The sequence below is a fragment of the Pecten maximus genome, chromosome 7, assembly GCF_902652985.1.
Source record: "Pecten maximus chromosome 7, xPecMax1.1, whole genome shotgun sequence".
Classification (NCBI taxonomy): domain Eukaryota; kingdom Metazoa; phylum Mollusca; class Bivalvia; order Pectinida; family Pectinidae; genus Pecten; species Pecten maximus.
The window spans coordinates 44,249,693-44,273,413 of NC_047021.1; the positions used below are offsets into that span (position 1 = coordinate 44,249,693).

At 33.9% G+C, this 23,721-nt stretch overlaps 1 protein-coding gene across 2 annotated transcripts in view; it reads left to right on the top strand.

Moving 5' to 3' along the window:
* LOC117330946 (protein Wnt-7b-like) overlaps positions 1 to 19,584 on the top strand; it is a 90,657-nt gene extending 71,073 nt beyond the window's left edge. For both annotated transcript variants that reach the window (XM_033889522.1, XM_033889523.1), the window contains exons 3-4: positions 505 to 776; positions 18,315 to 19,584. In XM_033889522.1, the coding sequence (XP_033745413.1) occupies positions 505 to 776; positions 18,315 to 18,797 (755 nt within the window). In that variant the 3' untranslated portion in view covers positions 18,798 to 19,584. The remainder of the gene's footprint in view (positions 1 to 504; positions 777 to 18,314) is intronic.
* Positions 19,585 to 23,721: the final 4,137 nt, after the last annotated feature.

Below are 23,721 nucleotides of genomic sequence, written 5' to 3' on the forward strand. Positions count from 1 at the left end.
GAAGGTAGGAGGTGATTATTTTTCTCCCATCATGCTGTTTCATTTTCTCAGGGTCCAGCCGTTCAAATATTCTCAAAAAAGTCAATGCAACACATATTGACGTGACGTGATTGAACTGTCAACGTGACGTCATTGTAATTGTTGTCATGACGTCTTTGTATTGCTACCAGAACTTGTTTTCTTATCTTAAAAATAAGGTAATACGGGAGACCAATCTGTGAAAGAAGGGAGATCATATTGTCTTGTTGCCTTAATTAACCAGTAATATATGGTAATATTTTGCTATTATATATTAATCATTTAATTATAGAGAGGTTGACAACATGATCACATTGATATTTGGTCCTGTTCATCGTAGTTTTGTCAGTAGACATTGTTACCATTCATGTATCCTTAGACGTTTGTTTTCATGTCATTTAACCAATAAACATATTCACTTATTAGTCATACATGAACATTGTACATCCATTCATGTGCTTATGTTGTTTTCCCTTTTCTTTCCAGCAAGCAAAGAAGCAGCCTTTTCCTATGCAGTGACGTCAGCAGGAGTGACGTATGCAATGACACAAGCGTGTAGCTTGGGGAAATTAAAACGTTGTAGTTGTGATAAATCTAAGAAAAAAGGCAAAATTACGTCACGTGGATGGACGTGGGGCGGATGTAGTGCAGATATAAAACACGGACTTAAATTCTCAAAGAAATTCTTAGACGCTCGTGAAATAGAACAAAACTCAAGACCATTAATGAATCTCCATAATAACAGAGCAGGCAGAAAGGTGAGTTGTTTTCTTGTTTTATATTGATAAACATTGTACAACATATTGCAAAACGAAGAGCATTATGAAATAATGTTTGGTTCAGATTTTGGTAGTCTGAATGTTCTCGAAGAAAGCTAGATTACATACAAAACAAAATACCAGGTCAAACAAAAACATATCAAATAAATTCTATGAATTTTAAGGCAAAATTATCTTGGCAAGATTTTTTCATATTCCAGTTTTATGCCTATATAGGTTGCTATACTATAAGTGACCCCCACGTATGTATTGATATGTATATATAATGTTATGAATATACATTTTATAAGCTGTTATGTACGTACCCATAAACCCCTAGGACAGCAAGTTTAAAATTTCTGGTGTCATTTTAAAATTAAATGTATATGGATACTAATGGGTATATGTATCATTAAACTCAGCATTCATGTTTCTATTTCATTTTAAATTTTTACGACTAGAAATAAGCTATTAGCTTGGTATGCACGGATTCACACGCACCTAGCGTCATACTGTTCAGACGAGGAAGAGCTCATTAATGTATTGACAAAGTTTACCTAGGCAAAAAACCGTGACCGCATGCATGTTCTTGTATTAGGAAAATTATTAAGAAATGTGTTAAGATTTTTTTAATCGCATATTAAAATGACGCGTGTGGTACATATTCAACGTTTATATAATGGTTTCCAATGGTTTTGAGGGGATCCATGTGACATTTATGTAATAGTTCCCAATATAACTCCACGTGACGTTTATATAATGGTTACCCATGTCACTCCGTGTGACGTTTATATAATGGTTACCCATGTCACTCCGTGTGACGTTTATATAATGGTTACCCATGTCACTCCGTGTGACGTTTATATAATGGTTACCCACGTCACTCCGTGTGACGTTTATATAATGGTTAACTACGTCACCTCGTGTGACGTTTATATAATGGTTACCCATGTCACTCCGTGTGACGTTTATATAATGGTTACCCACGTCACTCCGTGTGACGTTTATATAATGGTTACCCACGTCACTCCGTGTGACGTTTATATAATGGTGACCCATGTCACTCCGTGTGACGTTTATATAATGGTTACCCATGTCACTCCGTGTGACGTTTATATAATGGTTACCCATGTCACTCCGTGTGACGTTTATATAATGGTTACCTACGTCACTCTGTGTGACGTTTATATAATGGTTACCCATATCACTCCGTGTGACGTTTATATAATGGTTACCCATGTCACTCAATGTGACGTTTATATAATGGTTACCCATGTCACTCCGTGTGACGTTTATATAATGATTAACTACGTCACTCCGTGTGACGTTTATATAATGGTTACCCATGTCACTCCGTGTGACGTTTAGATTATTAGATCAATATACTAGTAGTACATGTATCATGTGTAGTAATTTTCCAATACACCATTTGATGGTTGAGTATTTACGATAACTAACCCCCTTTTAATATATAATATGTATGTTTATACTATTATGTATTTATATTATAGATAGATGATAGTTGATGCAATTTTTTTCTGTAGAATATGTACATTTACACTGATATAATGTATGATAATTGACTCAATTTCATTCTGTAGAAAATGTGAAGTTACACTGTTTTGTGTTTATAGTATAGATGTATGATAATTAACCTCAATTTTTTCTGTAGAAAATGTAGATTTACACAGATATATTTATATATTAAAGATGTACTATGGTTGACTCCATTTCTTTCTGTACAATACGTAGAGTGACATTGTTATATGTATAGTTTTGTATCATAGATGTATGATAATTGACTCCATTTTACTGCAGAATATGCAAATTGACTTGACATTCCTTTGTTAATTATAGACGCAGACTTAACACGAATACATATATATATATATATACATCTTCACCTGTATTACACCAATCAAAACTTGTCTCATATAAACATTCCGTTCCGTTTCTATTGTCAATCGTCACTATTGCTTGCAGTTAACGTCACATATCAGATTGAATATGCTAACTATTGAATTGGCCTTTTTGTTGACCAAGACATAGCGTATACCATTACGTGTTAGCGAGTAGGTTCACTTTTGACCTACCGACCATATCTATTAAAAATAAATACTATGGCCTCATGATAAATGTTGATAGCAAGGATACATTTCAATACGAAATCACTCGTCCGTGTACCAAACCAAATCACTACAGACACTCATATATAGACCACAATGGGAGGAATTCGGAAGGGAAGGACATGACTGAAATAGTTTTGACATCAAGAGTAACGGCACGTTTTACCAGATCTTAATTATGATATGAAATTGAGCACGACTTATTAATGATATCAACAATAAAACTGTGACGAGCACAGCAGGTAAATATTGAATAAACAATTTGGCTATTTTGAGCCACATTCTGTTTATAGGATTAGAGTAATCTGTTATATAAACAACGACAATATGTTCACTGAACTGTTTATTTATGTTTGGACACTGAGGGCTACCACCATCAAATTCCAATTTGCTAACTTAAAGGTTTCCTATTAAGTTATTTCGCTGTTGTGTCTTCAAAGGTTCTAGTTATTTCAATCTCAGACTTTTGTTTTCCTGTCCGCTTTTTTCGACTTCCGTTTTCTCCGGGTTTTCACAGTTCATTTTGATTCGGTGTCCGTTTTGTTTTTGCTGTTTTGAAAATTCGTCAGCAAATTTTGTCATTTCTTATACAGTATATATATTTTACAACTGCTATTTTGTGGGGTTCAATCATTCCTCCTATTTTTGTGTCTCTTCATGTCCTGCTACTTTGAGCGTAACCTATATTCTTGTTATTTCGGACGTCTTCTAAGTTCTATAATTTTCGGAGTCTCCCCAATTCCTGTGATTTTCAGCATCGTCTCAATTCCTTTGATTTTCGAGTCTCCCTGTTCCTGTTATTTTCGGTGTCTTCTCAGTATACATTATTTAATCTCTTGATTCCTGTCATATTCCGGGTCTCATCAGTTTCTTTTTTCACCATATCCCAAATTCTTGTTATATATGACCTTTCAGTAATTCCAGGCCTTGTCTGTGCCTGTGCCTTCCACGTTCTGTCACTATACATTAAAGGAGAGAAACATCAATTGACCATTTCAAAATATGAAAAATCTTTAAACCTCTGTATCTGATTAAGGTGGTTGTGTTCTGAAGTTATAAAAGCTAATTGATATGTTTGTATAGATGGTATCACAATGATATTGTGAAGGATTATACGGTCACGGTAGCTGCACATCGTTAAGTACTGATGGTTGATACATTGTCATCATCGGTCATCGCTGCTCATCTATCATCACACGTCGACAATAACCGGTGAGGACCTTATAGAACTGAGGAAGACCTCTGATTAGATTTAGTAGGGGATAGTTTTGAATCCGTTGTTCTCGGTAACGAAATAAATGCATATTAGACTTTCTCCTACTGGAGCTTCTGGTATCCTCCCGCCAGACGTTAAGGAAGGGAACTTTTGTTGCTTTGGTGCCTTCTCTATCTCTGTAATTGTTATTCCTTATCAGGAATTATTCCAAATTACCCTGTTTATTGTGATGCCTTGGTGTATGAATATTTATATCTATTTTAGTTTAAAAACATTTTATAAAAGTAATATTTTAAAAGATATATGACAAATTGTCACAACCATCAACTAGAGCACATTCAAAAAACGTATTGATAAAAATCATGTCGAGTCATTCAGATAAAGTAGATGTTAAAAACATTTTGGATTTAGTTTAAATCTTGATAAACATGATATATGTGCTGAAATACAGTGAAATTAAAAAAGTAGATACTAATCTAAAGAGTTTTTTCGACATTAAACCACACACAGACAAATACACTAAGATATCAGGAGATTGTGCTACATAGTACATTTTCCTCATGACAGCTAGTAGGTGTGATGATGAAGCGCTCAATTTTTATGACAGGTGTGATGACATAGTACACCATTATGATAACTGGTGTGATGACGTAGTACACTATCATGATAACTGAAGACTTGATGACGTAGTACAGTATTATGATGACAGGTGTGATGACGTAGTACACCATTATTATAACCTGTGTGATGACGTAGAGTACCATTATGCTGAGACGTGATGACGAAGTACACTACTATGATTACAGGTGTGATGACGTAGTACACTATTATGATAACTTGTGTGATGACGTAGTATATCATTATGATAACTTGTGTGATGACGTAGGGTACCATTATGATGAGATGTGATGACGAAGTACACCATTATTATGAGATGTGATGACGTAGGGTACCATTATGATGAGATGTGATGACAAAGTACACCATTATTATGAGATGTGATGACGAAGTACACTACTATGATTACAGATGTGATGACGTAGTACACTATTATGATAACTTGTGTGATGACGTAGGATACCAATAGGATGGCAGATGTGATAACGTAGGATACCATTATGATGACAGGTGTGATGACGTAGTACACCAGTACGATAATAGTAGGTATGATGACGAAGTACACAATTCTGTGTTTGACGCTAAAGTACTTAGATATACAAACTACAAAAAGTAATGTATAAGACATTGAAATTATAACATATCAATATTTAAATATAATCTTATGTAGAGAGTGACATTGCAGTCCTTTTGTTTGAGGAAACTGCAAATATTGTATAACGAAACCCCAAACATATAGCAAGGGTTAAAATATGTACTAGAGGCACTAATTCCGGGTGCACTTTTATACCTCATAGACTGACATGCACTTAACAGTTCATTCATATCACTGACAGCCATCATCGCTACACCCAGTAAATATAGACATTCCTCACATGAACAATAGTGTTGGATTAACAGATATATGTATAATATGTTCTGAAAACTAAAAATAATTCATGACAGTCATTGAAACTTTTCCTTCTGTCTGACATAGGGTGTGACCTTGTCATTAAAACAAAGACCTGGGAACAATAAATTTCCCGTATCAGTTTCTCAGTGGGGTATACTTCTCCGGCTCAGATCTGCGTTTGCGGGATATCGATAGACCCATGCAGCTTAGTAAAGACAAATAGCATAAGTAAATATTGACTAGGAGATACCTATCGGTATATCAGGTGAAAATGACAATAAAATCATTAGCAGGTAGTACAGCTCAGATGTATCGAAATCCTAGCACATGAAAGACTCGCCTTTTCTGGTTCGTCCGTGAGATCATTACGTACAAAGTAATAGCTGTTATCGGGGATGTTGTGACAAATCTCCGACCTACGTAGTTATCACCTAACTATCACAGTCCTATCCCTGTTAAACTAATTATCTTAACATTCAGGTAAACATCCGTGTTTAACTTTTAGCTGTAAATTCAAACTATATGTAGATATATTCTTAAAAATTGTTCTTTTACATTAAAGTTTTATTTCTACGCCAATTTGGTTCTTCTAAAATCATTAATTGTATCCAAATTTAAAAAAAACTACATTTTTTTTGCTTGTAATTTAAACTTCTTCATATCAGATTTGAAATAACGACATTAAAAATTAGATACTTTATTTTTTGAATAGAATATTTGTAAAAGCCCAACCTACCATTCGTTAGTTATCATACAAATAGGGAAAGAGTTTTGAATGATTGGAACTCCCACGAATCCGACATCGACGAACCCATATCGAATTCCGGCAATAACACGTGCAAGCATTACATTTCGGTAATTATATACTTTGGTCCAGTTACAAATACATATAATACTTATCATTTGTCCTTGAACGTCCCTAAGATTCATTAAAAGGCACGGATATAAGGTTGAAACAAAACGATTACTTTTTAGGAGTAGAGCATAAGCCATGTTGACCATTATTGCAGAATATTAAACTCTTGCAGTATAATTACGAAAAAAATGCAAAAAATTACGTAATGTCCCGGTTAAGGTTTTTATTTTAGATTTAGTAAATTGCTGTTGAAGGACATTTCGAAATATCGTTAATCTCCGTGCATGATTTTTCAATGGTGTGGATAATGTACTTGGTTAACCTTGTCGATTGAGCATCACGTGGCCCCACGTCATGGGCGGGTGCCATGGTCACGGGTCTAAGTACGTGTTCATTCTAAAAGCATTGTTACTCATCCTACTACGTAATGATATTGATTGTTTTACTGAAGGAATACGCTTAATTGTTAAAATTTGCCTTGTGAATACATCTTTACCACATGATACTTTAACATAAAGATTAATTTCTAAAAACAACTACATCATGCTTTCCCATGACTCAAAAGCATGATTTACTTTGTAATCATTAGGAGAGTAAATTTCAACGTCGCTGTACGTGCATACGTTTGGTAATTTTAGCAATAGCCAAAAAGACTTTAAATGTACGAGTTTTCAAGAAGTATGTTGTGAACACAATGCAATTTGTAATGATATAGATGATAATGAATTGTTTAATCGGCCTGTAAAACACATTAAGATTGATTGTTTACGTGAACTGAAACTATGAACGTATATAAAATTAAAAGGATCACGGCATATACAATTAAAAGGATGAGGTATATATAATCAAAAGGATCAAGGCATATACAATTAAAAGTATGAACGTATATAAAATTAAAACGCATTTAAACATTAAAAGTATTAAGGTATACAAAATTAAAACGTATGAACGTATATAAAAATCAAAACGTGTGAACGGATATAAAATCAAAAGTATGGAAGCATACAAAATTAATGATATGAAGAAGGTTTAAAACTTAAAAGTATGAAAAAGATTTAAGAGTTTGAAAGTATGAAGGTTTAAGCATTTAAAATGGAAATCTTGGAATTTCATATATACGTCAAGCAATCTAATCTTATCTGTAACATATTATTTTCTAATCATTTTTGACAACATTAGATAAAACGTGCTGTACATATTTTATTCTATCTGCCTGAAAGTGTTGATATCATATTCATAAAAGAAAGAGCCAGTACAAAATGGTGTTCACATTCACAGAGTTCGCTAGATATTTTTGTTCAAGCAAGAAATGAATTTATTGAAAGGTCATGTAAGATCTCATGGTAGACAGCTTTACATTGCAATTTTACCTTACAAAGTCTATGCATGATGCTCATTGTGAACTTATTTCGAAATTACGACTTTCATAGCATGAGCTTTATATAGAAGGCAGAGATAGTAATATTATAAGAGCGAATAGGTTATGTCATAATTGTAACCAAAACCAAGTAGAGGCCAAGTTCCATTTTGTTTCTATTTGTCAACTATATGATGATATTCGTAAAAGGCTCACTACAAAGTATTACTTGAGCCGTCCCTCTTCATACAAACTTATCCAACTGCTATCTGTACGTAATTGGAAAAACGAGCTATGTGGTCTTAGAAAGTGTCTGCAATCAAGCTGGTTAATACGGTTTAGATTACAACCTTCGGTATAGATCAATATCATATTTGTTTATCTCCAGTTATAACTATTGTTTGGCCCATCCCCTAACTATTCTTAGAAATTGTTTATTTACTGTTGGAAATAATGTTTCTGTATACTTATCTTAAGTTATACATATTGCTTTGTCTATCCCATGACTCCTCATATAAATTGTACTTAAGTATGCTGTTGAAATGAACATTTCTTTGTTCCTATCACCAGTTTCGCCTATTGTTTTTGCCCATCTTCTAACTTACATATTGTATGTATATTGCTGAAATTGATTATGCATTCTTATGAGCCATAAGGCTTCAAGTTAAATGAATTATTGAACTGCTTTCTCATGGACAATTGCATAAGTATTGTTATTAAAATAAAGTAGATACATTCTTCCTCTTTCCCGCTGAACCAGCGAACCATGAGCTAATATTTCTCCAAACATTTATATCTGAACATATAATTACACTTTCGTCTGGATGTGTTTTTTCTTAGAATGGTTTGTCTGATTACCAATGCATTCCTTCCTTCAGCTCTTCTCAGCTCACAAACCTCGTGACCACATTTGAAGATATTCCGTTTCCTTGTGCTATATGACATCAGATGCTGATGTTTGTTGACATGCCTAGTTGTTCCATTGTCACTTCCCTAGTTTTCATTTTGAATTCTGACCTAGATTAGAATGGCCGGTGTCGTTGATGATACATAATACCCTTACTCTTCCGGAACACCTGGTCCTTGTACTGTTCCCATTGTCTCGAAGCTTATTCTTCCGTTTTGTTCGTATTTTGCCTTCGATTTATCGATTTGGCATTACGGAATTCGTAATGAAGTTTGTATTCTCTATTGCTTTAGTAATAAATCTGATGACGAAGTGGTATTTTTGTTTTAAACTTTGATGTCTATCGTAGAAATAAATCTATAGGTCAGTCTGTATATGGGTAGCAACGGAACATGTAGTTGTGATATTTATATGAGGAATACCTGTCGTCAAAATATTGGAAATAAATGTTTGTACGCCATGATGGAAAGTATATCCTATTTATCTTGGCAAATGGAACTAATCACAATTTCTATCATACACAATCTCGATCTTAAATTATTGACAAAAGCGAGAAAGACTTTAACATGTCATTCAAAGACATTTATATTACTCTGTAAGGGAGAGGACAAACATACAGTCATTGGTAACGTTAATTTATAGTGAAAGCAATGTCCTATTTCTTTGTGTGGCTGTCTACTAAAGAAATGAATCTATTAACCCTGTTAGATTGGACGATTTTATATCTATACCTGTATTTGACAGTTAAGTTAGTGACGGGTGTTACATTGAGGATATATCCCTTTGATATATCTGATTGCTACAATAGGTCCAATCAGTGTCCTGTTTGTGTAAGCTTTGTCCCCAATGTTAGGCTTCCCTCGTGCACTGAGAATGTTAGAGCGAGAAGGGTCCCGCTTATAACCCAGGACAGACTGACGATTTTTATATTTTTTTTTCAAACTATTATGAAATACTTTATTAACACAATATTACCCACATTTACAGAGCATTGTCTAATCATTCTATGGGGCACAAGAAAGGACAATTGACGTCTTGGACCAACAATACTTAACCCTATATAAATTCGTGAACAAACGAAATCAACGAAAATGAAAAAAAAAGAAGGGGGGGGGGGGGGGGGGAGGGGGTACAGAATGTCTGATTTAAGAAGTACGATTACATTTGTTATAAAGGGAGGGGGAGGGGTGGGGGAGGGGTGGGGAGAGGCGGGTAATGTGACAATTTCTGTTGATGTCAGACTTTTCGAGTGAGCCAATGAAGACGATATATAGAGAATGCAGTGCGTATTATCCACTGCTAAATTCTATCCTAAATAAACATTGAAAAATCCTCATGTAGCTATGTTTCAATTATAACATGAATTTCAAATAGAACATTTTTTCTTTTCATTTTGACAATTGGTTTTTTTTTGTGTGTGTTTTGCTATATACCTATATATATGCAAAAGTAGATTTCAGATTGAGAAAATAGTCAATGTCATATACATATGTAAAGGTTTGGATTTCAGAATAACATCTATCATGACAGTAATTTAGTTTGATTGACATTTTATATCTTATTTCGTACCACGAGTGACTTCCCTAGTCTACAATACGTGTTACATAGCAATCCTCCGCGAGCGTTATTATAACCTATCAGAAATAAGCAATACACTTGACTGACTGGCACAGTGTTTTGATCGGTGACGTCACTAGCGTAACTAATAAACGTCATAAATACGGATGATAAGAGATGGTATCGTGCCCTATTTAGATAACACACTTATCTCGTGCAGGTGCAAACTGAATTGATATATTTCTATAAAGTCCTTTTTAGTGATAGATCTTGTATGTGTTTTAAATGAATATATGATTCTGCAGAAATGAATTTCGCACCTGCACGCAAGTTTAGTCAATTAACTACTAAGTGACATTACATATTTATATTTGGTATAACATATGAATTATGATTATAGGAATTTTGAGTGACGAGTACATGACCGAGACTATCTGTCACATCTTTTTTTCTGACAAGGTCATTATTCATTATAAGCTAACTTAAACCATATTGACTTGAGAACACCACCTTCAATAATGGATGAAGTCGTAATTTCAGTTAAATTTTCATTCCCAGCCCATTTGCGAGAAATTGTTATGTTTTGTTGAATTGATAGGAACCATTTTTTTGAATACAGACACATATAATTGCCGAATTTAAGTGAAAATATACAATGATTTTTAAATTCATTTAGAACTAAATGATCAAATGATCAATTAATCCTAGGTAAACATTTACTATAAAGCAAAATTTTGTTGTTGACATTTATTGTACTCACTAAAAAAATTTATCAATTAATAATTTTCTTTCTTTCTTTCTTTCTTTCTTTCTTTCTTTTCTTTCTTTCTTCTTTCTTTCTTTCTTTCTATCTTCCTTTCTTCCTTTTGCATTAAAACTCACTTGATTATGTTTTCATCAAAATCCACTGGAGAGTTTTTGAGTAGATTTCCATGTCTCTTCATCTTTGAGTCTACATCCAATGTCCCTACTATTTGGTACAATCATGAGAGGTATAGATACATCAAAATGATCAATAATTATATACAACATCAGCAAGTTTTCGGGATATTTCCATATTTTGATTTTAACCACTGGATCTCATATCTAAATTTATTGGAATCACTTTTAGAATTCGTTTCAGATCCATATAATTATCTACTGTCAGTGTATAAATATCATAAGTAAGGTTTAGACTTTTGATGCTATATATTATGATAATTATGATAATAAATGATAATTTATGAAGCCTTAAGTATCACATCAGTCGCTGACATTCGCAATCATTTATTGCACCTGTGTTTTTTGTTGTTGTTGGTTTTTTTTTGGGGTTTTTGTTTAACTTTTACAAATGTAACTTAATTTGGAATGATAGAGAAATACCTACATGTATATGTACAATAAGTATTAACTTATTTTTCATTTTTTACGTTTTGATTTTTTCAAATCAATGAACGTAACCTGCGATATTTTACTTACGTGGAACATTCTGCATTATATATGCTATTTCATAACAGCCTGCCCCTGTCAGAGTATACAGCTTGTTTGCTACTTTCATAGATAATATAATTGCAATCAAAAGACAACATCACATCAAACTGTTGTTGAAGTGGTCGTTTATTAATGAAATGATAATTAAAACACAAATACATTTTAATTGACATATAAAAATTAATATATCATGGTGTATAAGCGATTTTAACATATAAATATTGAGATTAACAATATCAATTATCTTCATAATTAATAGGTTTTGCTAGATCATGTGTCTCAGATTTGTTTATCTTATAGACAAATGCATTTTGATAGAAAGACATGATGAATGAATGCATGTACTTAAGAATACGTATATTGTAAAGACTCGAGCAAGAAGGTCATTTGTAACATGTCCAAAAACGTACTCTACAAGATCATACAGTGTAGATATCAATATAACAATCATATTAGCGTAAATGATAAAATTTTTATAAATGAGTAAAATATCGCTTAAATATATGTATTGTGTATTGGAATACTATTTATGGTAAATTCCGTAAAAAACAATTTGATTCAAATTCATTCCGGTTTGCACTTGAATACATATCTAATTTTAAAGTAATCACAATTAATACATAATGAGCTGTCCAGGTGTATACAGGTATTCAATAATAACAATGATATACTCGTGTCACCTGTAAGCATGATTTAGTCAGATATAATCATAATTGATATAATATATGTATAATTTCAACTTATCGTATTCATTAGTAATAGATACCGAGTGTAAGAGGCGCCATCCTTCAGTGAAGGAGGTATGAAAACATCTTTTGGCTTGTTTTTCATACAATAATCATACACAGGTATATGCTTTTAAGAAGTGTCGAACTCGTAATGTTAAAGACAATCCAGATGAATTAGAATCAGTTACAGTTGAATCTCGTTAACTCGAAATCAACAGGCAATGAAAAACTTCGAGATATCCGAGTAACCGAGGTTATCGTGTATATCTTACATAGAATGTTTACCATCGGAACTGAATTTTTAAACTCGAGTTAAGCAGTGTGTTCGAGTTATGATAGTTCGAGATAACGTAGGATGGTTGCATATCCGTTATCGATAATGCATGTATTTATTTTTATATATCTATATTTTTTCATTGATGAACGCCTTCAAAACATCAATCAGAAAAAAATGATACTGATTCTGATTCCATGGCCGATATGAAAAATAAATAATATAGTTAAAAAAAAAAAAAAAAAAAAAAATAAAAAAACAACAACAACAACAAAAAACCAACGAAAAAACAAAAAAAGAAGCAAACAAGCAAACAAACAAATAAAAAACAAACAAAAACAAAATAAATAATGTAGCTAGTACATTCCATCATTTCATGTATATTTGAGCTAAGAATGATCACGCTCAAATATCGCATAACCGCGCACAAACGTATGTTGTTTTTTTCTCTTTTAAAATGTCCTAAACCGTCACATACCTGATGAATCTCGATACCACTAGACCACGATAGCCTGGTATACCATTGTAATGTAAGATTCAACACAGCCTATAGTGTCTGTTGAAACATTAAATGTAACTGCACCAGCGCGCTTTTTCAGGTTTGTAATCTTATACGTTTCACCAACAGTTTAGAGTTAGACTTCTGACCTTGTACTTAAATGGTTTTGTGCAAGCTGAGCTGCGAACTAGACAATATGAGTTGTTAGGAAGCTTCATAAGCCTACCTACCTGTACCCAACTCAAATGTTTATATTTTTTTGCAACTATCAGCAAAAAAATGTTAACATGTATTTTATTAAATTGTGAATATTTTAAATTCTCTGCTTTGTAGGTTTATATATCTTACATATGATTTACATATAAATATATGGAGATTGCATGTGGCATAGTTTTTTTTGTATGTCTGGAATGCTGTGATAATATTAAGTTTGTCTGACGAGTTTTAGGGGTGATTCTCAATTTGTCAGTGTTACCACTCAGTAAGTTTAAAGTAACAGTGTGTGGTCAGTGTGTGGTCAGTGTGTGTGGTCAGTGTTACCACTCAGTAAGTCTATAGTAACAGTTTGATTTAGCAAGGTCATTTAAATAACAAGGACTGTTTTATTACTTTTCTTTTTTTGTTAATGACGCCTGCATCTTGACCATTGGTTCTTTTTAACTTTGTGAAAAGCATATGGTACATTTGTTATCGATAAAAATAAAGAATTTTTTCAAAACCTTCATTTTGATTAAATATTAATTGATGGTACGTTTTTTTTAAACAGAAAGGCATCGGAACTAATTTGAAAACTTTCATTTTGATTTAACTTGTTGGTGTATCGCTGAAATATTGTGAAGCATAACCCAAATTTGCGAAGTGTTTGTAACATTTCTAGACTTAATGAACTACCGCTGTGATTACAATATAGCTATCATAAACTATCTCCTAATTATCTACAGATCTACGCTCTCACAATTTTGAACAATAATAACAACAGCGAATGCTTTACGAGACACCCCATACCTAGATCTGTACTATCAGTTGGGGAATTATCTCCTTCGGTTAGGATCTTTTATACATGTGGAGTTAAATATTTAAATATCCACAGTCATTGACGGTGGTCGGCACTTAGGTAATACTAATAAGTGCTTTAACGTACGCTAATAATCACAAAGATTTAGACCATGGTACTTTCGACATTGTCTTAGAAAGACAATGGTGGTCTGCGTGGGTGCAGATTCCAGCCTGATTACACAGAAAAACCTTACTGAGTGACCCCGCAAAGAAAAACTGCAACGTATAATGATATGCGATAAAGACTCATTAGGAAAGCTGTTTATCAAAATAGTATCTTCAATTTTTAATCTGTAACATCTAAACATACTGTAATGTATTTCACATTTAGATACATTATCTCTTTAATTTGCTTAAGTTATATCTCGAATAAGTTGTTTTCGTTAAAGATAAATTACGCTTGTAATTACGGAGTTTTTTTTTCTGGCTCACACCTGCAATTTACAAATCAATTATTGATCGCTAATTTCACATCCAGTTAAGCTGACATTGAAACCAAAGTTAGTTTCAATGACGTTCGCCATTGACACTGACTCTGAAAAGTGTCAGAGATAAATAGGATTCCAACATAAACCCAAACTCATTCAAATCTTTTGTGGCCTCTGTCAAGCCGTTTGGTAGTTTTCGCCAGACACAAATCAATCAATGGGCTCAATCAATGAAATAGACACGAGATGGGCTGACAGACATTGACACCGGCTGTCGATATCCTTGTAAATGCTCGCGTGTTCAAATCTTCGCATTTTTCATTCGCGGGTAGCAGTTCACAGTAATTTGTCTGTTAATATATGGTGTGACCCGGGGAACTTTTCAAGGTACAGATGTATCTTAGACACGCACAGACGGCCATTCAACTGTACGGGGCTTTACGTGAAATAATACGCATATCAGTGTCTTCCTTGCAAATGAGTTATCTATTTCGCCGTGTTAAGAATGAAAAATCTAAAATCTTCGGGTAAAATATTTTTGACAATTATTCTAGCCATGCTGTAGATCCGTGTCAGTTTAAAGTATGTTGTTTGTCCTTCATATAGAATTTCAAAAAAAATATCGAAATTAGGGTGTTATCTTAGAGCCAAATCTACAGTTTTTGTTTTGACCTTAAATTTAATCTCAAAGAAGCTGGCCATAATTTATTCAAACAGCGTACAATATTTTACAAAAAGCTTTTTCTTCACTATTCAGCAAAACAGTGATTATTTATTTTGTTCTTGATGACCTAAAACCAATTTGTCTTCGGTAACTTCTGTTTCATGACGATTTTGCTTCAGGAATAATAGAATGAAATTGACAACAGGGGAAAGACGCCATAATTCATATGTCCTCGAACGGTGCAAATGTTAAACTCCTGGAACTATTTTATACCTATTTCATCAATTTAGATACCATTCAGCATCTTTCTGATGTTTTGAGATTTTGATGGAAATTGCCGTCCATATTGAGGTGAAGAATGGTTAATCAACCTATAAGTTATCTTGCTAAAGAGCTACTTGTTCGTTGGTGTAACGAACTGAATATGGAGTTATCCCCCTTCAACTCTTAACGCACTACCGTAGTTGTTCTCGTTCTCCGCGAGATTTGTCTCATGGTATACTTAACATGTTTACCACTCAAACGAGTTCCTGATTTAGTGACGTGCTTTCGACCTGGTACGTACAATGGTCTGTAGTGTCCACGCAGACAATTGTTGACTATAGGCCTCGACGCAGCCGAACTAAAGTAAATCAAGAGCTTATCTTTGAACATCAGTAACGGACTTCAAAGTCAGATATTTAACAGGTGTTTGCAGATGTGCTCCTATCATTGAAACCCGATACTGGTAGTTAATTAAAAAAAATCCAATTTACTAATTCGAGTTATGATGAAAGAAACAAAACATCCTGATTAATTACAAAATACAATTAATGTAAGGTTTTTATATGTAAGATTTTTTTTCTCGGTTTTAAAACATGATGATCAGGTACTGTATGACAAAAAAATATACGCGGACAATCGTTTTCATGGTTTAAAGCTTTGTGATACAGACTTTTCATATAAATATACGATAGTCTATATATTTCAATCAAATTCATTCTATTCGTTTTTGTGCCTCTTTATCAACAACAAAAACCGCTTATGCGTTTACAAAATATTATTAGAATGAGCAAAATGTTCAAGGGTTTCGCCCATATGAAAAAAATCTATTATACTTTGGATTTTATGTACGTGCATTTATAAACATGATTTGTGTACGACTTCGATTACGTGCCATATTATTTATAAAATTAATTTAACGATCGGACCCATCCATTTCTTTCTGAAATGGATGCACACAAAGTTTCATTTTAAGATTCCAAGCAAATGTTATGAATTGAGCACAAAATTGGGTTCCCTCTCTGCGATTGCATGTTAGAAAGCGATCCAACAATAATTCAATTGCCTCGCATTACCACAGATTACAAAAACACATGCCAAACAGTTCCATATAATAGTTAAAAATAATGCATCACGTTATTTCATTGAACAGCAAATTCTCTGTTTAAAAATAGTCGAGAGAGAGGAGGAATGATTTTGGCTTCCACTTCGCCGCAAGGGTGCTATCATGTCTGCTTGTCCCGTGGTCTGTAACGCCATACAGTTCGGGCGAAACATGTGTTGTGTGTAACTAAGTTACGAGTCTCCTGGGCAGTCTTATAATCAAACTCTCAACATTAACATGTTAAACGTATAGCGATCGCCGAGTTGGTCGCGGATGTTAACATACACAGCATGCTATATCATTGATCAGCCGTGCTGTAACTTTATTAAACTCACATAAAATCGTCTTACTATTTTCTATCTAGTTTAAACAGTTTCGATTCAATCCCCTAAAGACTTTCATTCAAATGTTCCTTTTTTTCGAATTACCTGACATGTACCACAGCCATGGTTTACTGTTTATATGGCTAGATCCTGGAACTATCGATAATTTATAAACACGAAAACGAGCATTGAAACGGAATGGTTCCCCATGGGTAAACACCCTAAAGATTTTTCCATACAGTCCGGATGAACACAAATAGCCTTTTTGTCTGACTCATATCACGTGTATAAATCATATTTGAAGAAATTCCATTCAAGAAAGACGCACATTTCTCTTATCAATAAACTTGCTTTGAAATGAGATATAACACACTTTCGGGATAATCATGTTGTATATTTTTATGACTCCTCGGATCTTCAATGTGGTCATGCCAATCTGTTTGGCATCGCATAGTTTTGTTCTTTGCATTTCAAATTGAAGATCCTTTGTCAAATTTCCAAATTTCAATTTATTGATATTAGAATCGTGCTTATACATCATTGATTGATTGATTGATTGATTGATTGATTGATTGATTAAATGATTGAATGACTGACTGACTAACTAATTGATTGATTGAATAAATTAATGCTTGATTGATTTACTGAATGATTGCTTGAATGATTCACTGACTGAATGACTGACTAATTGATTGCTTGATTGATTGAATGAATCAATTGATTGATTGATTGATTTATTGATTGATTGATTGATTGGCGTCCTCATTTCAGTATTAACGGAGCCAAGGGAAGCGTACAGATATAAATATCAAGTAAATAAAAATTTTAACCTGAAAACAGTCTAATACCTGCCTTTTATTTTCGAAATGTCCCTTGATAGCAACTTTAAGCTCTTTTGAGCAATACCGAGCATAAAAGTAATTAAAGTAGCAACATAATTTCATAGGATCTTAAAAGAATTTTCATTTCCTATGAGATTTTATTGACGATTAACGGATCAAAGAATCTTATGACGATGCCAATATGGTTTTATCGAACTGTACTTCGTGAAACTTGTAAATTTCAGTAACTAACGATACTTGTACATTTCAGTAACTAACGATACTTGACCATTTTAGTAACTAACGATACTTGACCATTTCAGTAACTAACGATACTTGACCATTTTAGTAACTAACTGACCTTTTGTTGTCCATTTCAGGCAGTCAAGGAGAATATGGGGATGGAGTGTAAATGTCACGGAGTCTCAGGAGCCTGTTCTTTAAAAACGTGTTGGACAACTTTGCCACCTTTTCGGAGAATAGGTGATCATTTATACAAAAAGTATAATAAATCTAAAATGGTATTGCCTTATTACGCAACTAGGAATCGAATACCAACCTTCCTAACCTTAAAACGATCTAAGCGGGCCCACGCAAAACCGCGCCGCTCTGATTTGGTGTATCTCAAGAAATCCCCAAATTACTGTGATTTTAATTCGTCCACTGGTTCCCTTGGAACAGTAGGCCGGAAGTGCAATAGAACCTCTTCCGGTACGGATGGCTGTGATTTGATGTGCTGTGGGCGTGGCTACAATACCCACCAGTATACTAAGACTGACCAGTGTCACTGTAAATTTCACTGGTGTTGTTATGTACAATGTCGTGAGTGCAGTGAGCGGACTGAGGAATATGCCTGTAAATGAGCATGCCCACACGCATGCGCAATGCAATTACGTTGCTAATTCCAAGGATGGATAGGCTTGAGCTTTCCTGGATCTGGATTGCGACTGAAAAAAAGTGCTTTTATTTACACTTTGTGATACGCTGGACATGGCCACCATGACGTCACAATGACGTCAACGTGATATTTACCTTGTGGTTTGAGAAAAAAACAAAAACAAAGCTGGATTTTTGTAGGAAACGAAATTTCGATGTGTTTATGATCCCATAAATTTTGGTCTCTCAAGTGGAAGACTGAAGTGTTTACCTTCTGTTCGACCGGAAGATGTCCCGGATACATCGTCGAACTGCGCAAGCGCGGATAATTCCAGGCGAACCGGTTTTAAGCGCTACCGCAGACGGTTGTGCTTATAAGCTATGGAACATTCACATCTGACTAAGGACAACATTGTTGAAATGACACAAAATAAAAACAATCGTCTACAATAGCGTCCTCATCCTCATCATCATAAATTTCTATTTATTTTAAGCAGGAGACACATTATTAAGCATGTGTGACACGTGTGAATCCCATCTGTCTCGTAATCATGATTAAATTTGAACGGTTCAGACAATAGACATATATAACGTCATTCTTTTTCATTGAATTATATAGTTTTTTGTTGTTATATGAAGATGAAAGCCAGTGTCTGTTTATTTTCGTTATTTATCTATTGTCATCGAAATGTTGTTTAATTGTTTTCTGTTGTGTTCAAACAGTCGTTTATGTATAGTGTATAAAATGATAATTAAATTGAACTTGTAAGCGTATAAGTTTTTACATGGCCTCTACTTTTAACATAGGAGCTTCACAAGATATTAGGAAAAAATCTGGAGAGTTCCGAACTTGACATCACTAGGGCCCAGTTGTTCAAAGGGTTATTAGGCTAATCACAGTTTAACAACAACTTCAAAATCCTGATAAGATCATTTCTGATAAAACTTACTTGACACAATTTGATGAAACCATAACACTCATCAATTTCTCCCATACTTCACAAGGTTATCTGGCGGTTGCTAGGGAAAAGATAAATCGATCTTACACGGGGTGGGTAAAGACAGCCGACACCCGCTATATGACGGCGCTCACAATAACGTAACGTCATCATTTTACGTTGAGTAACCAAGTCATAAATGATGACGTCATACAGTTTGACGCACATTCCAAGGAGCATTGAAAATGGCTTGATGAAAAACTTTCATAAAAACTTCCGTTTGGTTGTAAGTATGTGAGAATAATAATCAATTATGGGTCTGTTCCGCGAACAAGGATATCTCAACCCTCGTGTAAGAGTTTGGCTGGCCAGCACTCGACAAGCCTCGTGCTGTCTGGCCAAACTCTTACACTCGGGTTGAGATATCCCTGTCCACGGAACAGACTCATGATATATTCTATTATTCTTCCTACCTGCCCATTTTAAAGGAATATCACATTCAGGTTTTGAAGCAAAGGAGAGATGAGATTCTTACATATCAAGTGATTAAGTTAATCACCTTTTGAACAACCGGGCTCAGATCGTAGGAAGTGATCCAGAGAAACCTTGTCTGACTACAAGACGGATGTACATGTATGATACCTTAGAGAGAGCTTTTGAGACTCCCTAACTGACCTTTAGATATACATACCTATATATATATACCTTTATATATTAAATATTAAGAAGGGAGCTTGACAATATTTTTGTCGCACGACGGAATTATCTATGTACGTGTGAAGTTTACTGATTCCCTTTAAAGTGTAATAATATTTCCTTGCAAAACAATTACAAAAGGATTAAACAGAAGTTATTTCAACTTACATTATAACCCTAATTCCCTTCCTTCACGTACCGTAAACAACTTCATCGTAAATGGTTCACAAGGGTACACAATAAAAGCGTCGTGTTTGGTGATATAATTTCTTTACCATGACGTGATTGGTACAATTTCATTGATTGATGGTGTTTGAGAAAAAGGATTGAATGGATGAAGACATATATTTGTTTCCAAAACGAAAATCCTATTTCACTAGAAAAAAACAACAACACTTTTTAACGCATATCACGCATTCGTTAACTTTTTAATGAAGAACAAAATATTTTAAGATAATTGTACAATGTCATAAATTTCAATTCTATTCATATGTTATCTACTTTAGTAATTTAATCTATAAAATCGTGATTATTGTCCTTCCAAGTAATATTTACTACATGTATACGATATTTCTAAGCATCAAACATTTCAGTTAACCAAACAGTGCACATTTTTTAATTAAGGTTTCTAATTTTAAATAAAGCATATCAGTATGTTTACAGATCTAAGGCACTATATTATAATTTAATTCAAATTCTTAACCACATTTCTAGTAATAACTTGATGACTATTAACTCATAACAAACAGAACTGAGTTAACGAATAAAGACGCCACAATAAAATATATGTATGCATCATACAACGTTAAACTGTGTGCAGACATATCTTCCAGGGTTCTAACAACAGTTATTGAATACGCAGGTCTGAAGTATCAATTTCGCATTATCAGAAGAAAATATATATTAATGTAGAATTAAATATACCTCCGATATGATAATAGTCCTTTTCTAGCAGATTGATCAAGGAATAATGAAAAAAGAAATTCATTCTCCAATGAATTGCAGGTTTTGAACGCCTTTCTACTCTTGGAATACCCCTAGCCTACGCCTGGCGATTTCAAGGCCATGCTTCATGTTGTTTTTGTTTGGAGAATCTTTGCCGCTGACAAAGCAATTGGACTTGTTCAATATTAGCGGGAGAGCATTTACACAAATCGTGATATTTCATGATGTTGTTATTACAGCATAGGTATGTAATATGTTGATAATCATTATTACTCTATGAAATTATCTTTGTGATTAAAAGTGAAAGGATATTTTCATATTTAAAGCTAGAATGAATATTCTTAAAAATCGCCACTGGAGTAATTCTATGATTTCAAAATTGTTATGTGACTTAAAAGTCTAAAATATCCAAGCTGAGATTGCAACAGAAAAAAAGGGTTTAAAATGATAGTTTATATTGTAACAACAAAGAGCAAAGCGTCGCCCTGTCTCCATATGACTAAACCAACGTTGAGCTGCCGCCATTTGACCACCCGGAGAGTCTTCTTCACTCACAGATCTCTGTTGTATTGAACAATGGCTGAAGCTAAAAGAGAAAAATGGAGAAGATATGTAAACAAGCAAAGACAATAGCGAGTGGCTTATCTGGGTGTCTCGTCACAAAATGATCATGTCTGTGCAAAACAAACACACTTGTCTATCCCGTAACAAAGGAACAGATATCAAATTAACTCTACAAGATCGCTTTTACACTTTCGAGAGGTAGACTAGGTATAGTAGGTAGACTTCTATTAGAGATGGGTTGTTTGCGTGATGACAAACTGTATATGTCATCATTTTCACTTGTGATTTACGATACATCCAATTCATCTATTCTCTTTTGTCTTCCGAGATCAAAGTGAGTGTCCAGTGGTCCCTCCCCCTTCTCAAACCTTGATACATGTCAATACAATAAAGGGAACAGAAAATGATCCACCTCCCATACTCTAACACACACGTCTATCTAACAAACTCTGATGTCACTTCTACTAATATTTGTTGCTTGATCAATGATGTGTTGCAAGAAAAAGCTACGCAAAGCACCATCGACAAAATCTATCTCAATTTTAGCGTTAGTATTGTGAAACAGAAATGATATGTAGTTTTCTGGTGTACATACCGTGTACAGTTAGAATATGCAGTTTTCTGACGTACATACGTGTAAAATAAGAATATGTAGTTTTCTGACATACATACCGTGTACAGTTAGAATATTTAGTTTTCTGACGTACATACGTGTAAAATAAGAATATGTAGTTTTCTGACATACATACCGTGTACAGTTAGAATATGTAGTTTTCTGACATACATACCGTGTACAGTTAGAATATGTAGTTTTCTGACATACATACCGTGTACAGTTAGAATATGTAGTTTTCTGACATACATTGTACATACCGTGTACAGTTAGAATATGTAGTTTTCCGACATACATACCGTGTACAGTTAGAATATGTAGTTTTCTGACGTACATACTGTGTACAGTTAGAATATGTAGTTTTCTGACGTACATACTGTGTACAGTTAGAATATGTAGTTTTCTGACGTACATACGTGTAAAATAAGAATATGTAGTTTTCTGACGTACATACCGTGTACAGTAAGAATATGTAGTTTTCTGACGTACATACCGTGTAAAATAAGAATATGTAGTTTTCTGACGTACATACCGTGTACAGTTAGAATATGTAGTTTTCCGACATACATACCGTGTACAGTTAGAATATGTAGTTTTCTGACGTACATACTGTGTACAGTTAGAATATGTAGTTTTCTGACGTACATACGTGTAAAATAAGAATATGTAGTTTTCTGACGTACATACCGTGTACAGTTAGAATATGTAGTTTTCTGACGTACATACCGTGTAAAATAAGAATATGTAGTTTATTAACGTACATACAATGTAATAAGATTCCGCTATGTCCCATCGAAATATATTTAGATATCGCTGATAGAACTAGTTTGATAGCATACAATTGTCCCCCTATAATACGTCAACATGACCAACACCGAAATCAACACTTACACTTACATGCATCTAAACATAACCAGATCAAGACCTTAAAAGCTTCTTCACTAGAGATAAGAGAGGTCATAGGGACACGAAAGACGAGGATTCCAGAATTCATGAAAAGCCACAGCACAACCATATCTGACTAAGATGATAGGGGCCGGCAGTGCTTTTTTTGCTCTTGTTATGTGGGGATAATATACATCTTCATTTGTACATATATAAACAAATTATAAAATCATGATGCAAAAATGATCACAAAAATTCTCGGGGAAAGTC